This window comes from Sinocyclocheilus anshuiensis, unplaced genomic scaffold (genome assembly GCF_001515605.1).
Source record: "Sinocyclocheilus anshuiensis isolate Anshui unplaced genomic scaffold, SAMN03320099.WGS_v1.1 scaffold739, whole genome shotgun sequence".
Classification (NCBI taxonomy): Eukaryota; Metazoa; Chordata; class Actinopteri; order Cypriniformes; family Cyprinidae; genus Sinocyclocheilus; species Sinocyclocheilus anshuiensis.
In genome coordinates this window covers 94,480-99,053 of record NW_015551105.1, presented here as the reverse complement: position 1 = coordinate 99,053, position 4,574 = coordinate 94,480, and the positions used below count along the sequence as shown (strand labels likewise).

Sequence of the window (4,574 nt, the reverse complement as noted above, 5' to 3'; positions counted from 1 at the left end):
TCCATTGATAATGATGCAGGGCCCCTCTCAGAATGAGTTTGCTAACTTAAATGTTTTGTCACAGTGACAAAAGAAAAAAGAAGTTGCTATTGTGTCACTGCAATGACATAATGAGGTAGGCAAATACTTGTCTCTCCGCCCTGTCTCTCCCTTGTCCCTTCCCTCCCTTTCTGTAGTAGTGACAGGCACACGCTCTGGTCTCCATTATGGCTCTGGATGGACAGAATGGGCAGTTGTGGATAATTACTGAAACTGTAGGAGTCAGGGCTGACTCTCAGCACTTTACTCAGAGCCACTGGCTCTAGTGCTGTCCCTCACACTGACAACCTTGCACACACCCACTGGAGTAATGTAGGGAACAGTCAGAAAAGTCTGGGAATAAACTGTGTATTAAATAACAGTGATGATTTGATTGGATTTGTGTTCAGCTGCATTCATTCTAATGGGATGATGGTATGGTCAGTTTGAACACTTTAACAGCTCAGATCTGACCAGCTTATTTATTATATTGATTGTGTTGGACCAACTTCTGCAATTCAAAAAGTTCTCAATTTAACAGTTATGCAACCAGTCTTTTTTTCCTCCAATAAATGAATGAATGAACGAACGAACGAACGAACGAATAAATAAATAAATAAATGTGCCTGAACATGCCTGATCTCACTCACTGCCAAACTTTGTTTGTTTGTTTATGTTTTTCAGTTTTTTTTTTTAATTTTATTTATTGAATAATACTCTTTACTTAATATATATATATATTTTTTTTTTTTTTTTTTTTTTTCATTTAGATGTTATTATACATTATTTTTTTAGGTTGATGTGTCTGTTTTATTCATATACAGTATGTGATGCCATTCAATGACATTATCACACATTAACATATTATCAGCTCAAATTATTAAAGGGGTAGTTCACCTTCAGTTGCTTCACTGACTTCCATAGTATGGAGAAAAAAAAAACACTATGCAAGTCATTGGGGACCAGCAACAGAAGGTGAACTATCCCTTTAAGTTTTTGCAACCCATGAGCTACACTCAAAAGCATTTTTTTCCCTTTTATGCTAATAAAGAATCTTACCTAATTAACTAGAATAAACTACAACATAAAGGATGGGAAAGCGTTTTAGAAAGAAGCAACACTCGTCACACACACACACACACACACACACACACACACACACAAATATAGAATGTATACATAAATAATATAAGTTATTATATTTTATTGTTTATTTATTTGGCCAACAGATATTGTAATTAATAAATTGCACTGAATTTATAACGTGACAGTAAAAATGGGGTTATGAATTAGGTTTTCGAAAACCTACATATAAAAAACAATGTGATCTACTTGAAGCGTTACAGTTACTGAGATACCACATTGTGACAACTACCCTGGTTGCCTCTCTCTATCCTTAGTGTTGTGATCAATATGTCATTGACATATAAAAACAACACTGATATGCCTTTCAGTTGAACTTCAGATGACACATCAGTTGTGTACGAGTCCTCTGCTTCAGCAAAAGATCTGCTCTGATCATTATAAAACACAGCAAGCTTTTATACAGCCCGGTGTCAATGAACGCTTTTCATCTTTGTGCCACTCTATGACTCATGTCTGGACAGACACACACCTCTGATGTCTCTTTCAAGTATGTATGAGAACCCCATGTTCATTCCCATTGTCGGCAGTACGATTGTGCGTTACTCACAATAAGTGCCGTGTGGTTCTTGGTGCGGACTGCTTTGTGAAGGGCAGTTATGCCGTCTCTGGTCCTGAAATCCAGGTGAGCTCCTCCATTCTTCAGAACCTTTATGAGCTCTGCACAACCTTCCAGCTGTGACGCCATTGTCAATGGACATTCTGTGCACACAAAAAACAACTGTTGAAATTTTTTGTGCATTTCTGGTTTGTTTTAAAGGAGTGGTTTACCAAAACCAAAAGCAACAACAACAAAACATGCTTTCTTCTGTGGAACATAAAAGGAAACATTTCAAAGAATGTTCACGTTGCTCTTTTCTATACTATGACCAGGGACTGTAAAGATTATTTTTTTATTTTTTTATTAATTTTGAATTAATTAATTAATTTTAATTAATTTTTTTTTTAAGTGCTTTTTGGAGCTTGATGGCCACAGAAATGCTTGCAAAAAATCTAATTTTCTGTTCCACAAAAGAAATAAAGTCACAGGTTTGAAACTATATCACAACATGAGAATTTTCATATTTTGCGTGAACTGTCTTTTTAACCCTATTGTACTGTATTTTGATTCCATCTTTCTCATCCGGTCTCTTCCTTTCTTTTAAAGGTCAAGGATACATGGACTGTGATCAAATTGTTTAGCTTCTGTCTCCAGACAGCTTAACACTGACTGTGAGATGCTGCACAAGCTGGAGGTCACGGCTGCTCTATCTGTAACAATTACATGTGTGTATACAAACACCAACTCTTCAATTCCTGTCCATCACTGTGGCCAGAGGTCAGTTTTAACCAGTTCCAAACAAATGCATGAATAAATCTGAATAAGTATGAGGGAATTTGCATGGAAGGTGATCTTATCTTCCCAGCATGCACTGGAAGAGGTCAGACGTGACTGCACTATAGTCATTCATGCAGAGTAATCTGTCCCTTTCTTTCACTCTAATTGAAAACTGAAATGAGAAGATTTAAGTTCTCAATGTTTAAGTACTGAGTTAATACAAGTTAGCTAGCAGTGAATTAACCTAAAATAAACTGATGACTAATGAATTAAAGTTCAGCAAAATTTAAACAGATATACTCTCAGATCATGATGTAAAAATCTACTACTACTACTACTACTAAATATATATATATATATAATATTTTTTTTCTTATTTCTCGTCACTTCTCATTTCAAACAAAACCAAAAATAACATTTTTTTTTAATGCATTCCATGATGGTAAAGGAAGTTGGCTAAGTTAATTGGGGAAAAAAATTATATAACAACAATCCGTACACATAAATATCAAATTAGTTGAAACCAACCTTTCCACATTTTTACCAACAATATTGACATTGTTTAAAGGGACCAAAAAGATCATCAAACTGAACAACTACACAAATATGGTTCAAATGGATACCCACTATTAACGTACAGCATGCAAGAGTGCTTCAGTTCAAATTCAGCTGCTGTTGACTGACCCAGAGCCAAGAGATCGGGTCATGGCACCAATTTAACAGTACCAAGCAAAGTCAACATGTACGCTCAGGCACGCACACACACACACACACACACACACACACACACACACACACACACAGAGATGGACATTTGGAAGATGTTAGTAAATTTACTTTTTGAGTAAAGTTGGTATCGCTTACCTCCGGTCTCTGGGTCGTGGAAGTTTGGGTCGAGCCCTTTCTCCAGAAACTTTGATACCTTCTCAACGTTCCTTTGCTGAATATATTCCATAAACTTCTTCAAGTTAGCCTGAGGGAATGAGAAAAAAATGAGAGAAAGAGAAACGGAGAGAGATGTGAGGCAAGTTGAATAATGCAAAAGAAGGATAAAAGCAAAAACAGGCGAGTTTTCCCAAGCGGAAGAAACAGAGATGGAATTAAGCTCCACAGTACTCCACAGAAAGGACTTAATTTGAGCTTTTTCGGAGATTCACAGACGAAAGCCTTAATAAATACATTAGAAAATCTGTTGATGCTGCAATCCTGATCCACAGTTTATTGTTTAATATCATATAACACAATATTTCAAAATCCACTGTACATTTCCACAAAACGGAGTCTACTTTGAAGAGAAAATCAAATGATAGCTACGGCTGTTTTTTTTTCCACCCAAAAACCCAGTATATTTTCATGACCTATCACACAAACCATTATCATGTAAGAATGGAAACAAAGGAAAGGAGTGGCTAACAAGTACCATTAGAGTGATCTTCTGGCCAAGAGTTTCTTACAGATGTTCAATCATAACATCTGTGGCACAACAATGCCTTGAGGCAATACAATGCAATGCAATACACCAAGACTTTCACTGTTAAAAGGACAATTTAAATAACTTTACAGCTCAAATGCACAACAGAAGATGTTTTGAAGAATATTGGGGTACAAACAACACTGGACCCCACTGACTTTTACTGTATAGTCTGAGAAAAAAAAAGCTTTCAAAATATCATGTTTGTGTTCCGCAGAGGACTGTACATGTCATGAATGTAGTTGGAGTTACTGGCAAATTACAATCAAAAAGTTATGTGAGAGGAAGCAGTGCCTCCACATCACTATGACTGGCTGATTACTGTTAATATGACAATACCTGCATTGTCACCATAACACCAATTTTTTTTCAGTGTATTAATAATAATAGTAAACAACAGTTAATATTAACAACAAAAACAGTGTATTACTACAGTTATAATATTGAAGCATTGTAACATTTAAAAGCTTGTCATAGAATTTCTGAGACTTTAGTAAAAAAAAAAAATAGTAAGCTAATTTAAACAAACAAAAATATTATAGTATTAAAGTATTGGTTTGGTGTCCATAGTGCAATATAATTGCTATACCAGAGCTCAAAATGCTATTTAAGCAAAATCTCTCT

At 35.5% G+C, this 4,574-nt stretch overlaps 1 protein-coding gene across 4 annotated transcripts in view; it reads right to left on the bottom strand.

Annotated features, from left to right (window-relative positions):
* LOC107662873 (SH3 and multiple ankyrin repeat domains protein 3-like) overlaps positions 1-4,574 on the bottom strand; it is a 215,040-nt gene that overhangs the window by 120,356 nt on the left and 90,110 nt on the right. For all 4 annotated transcript variants that reach the window (XR_001631256.1, XM_016452983.1, XM_016452984.1 and 1 more), the window contains exons 4-5: positions 3,344-3,452; positions 1,712-1,863 (exon numbers count right to left, since the gene is read on the bottom strand). Coding sequence is in view for 3 of the 4 variants with exons in the window: in XM_016452983.1 (XP_016308469.1) it covers positions 1,712-1,863; positions 3,344-3,452 (261 nt within the window). In the remaining variant the exon portion in view is untranslated. The remainder of the gene's footprint in view (positions 1-1,711; positions 1,864-3,343; positions 3,453-4,574) is intronic.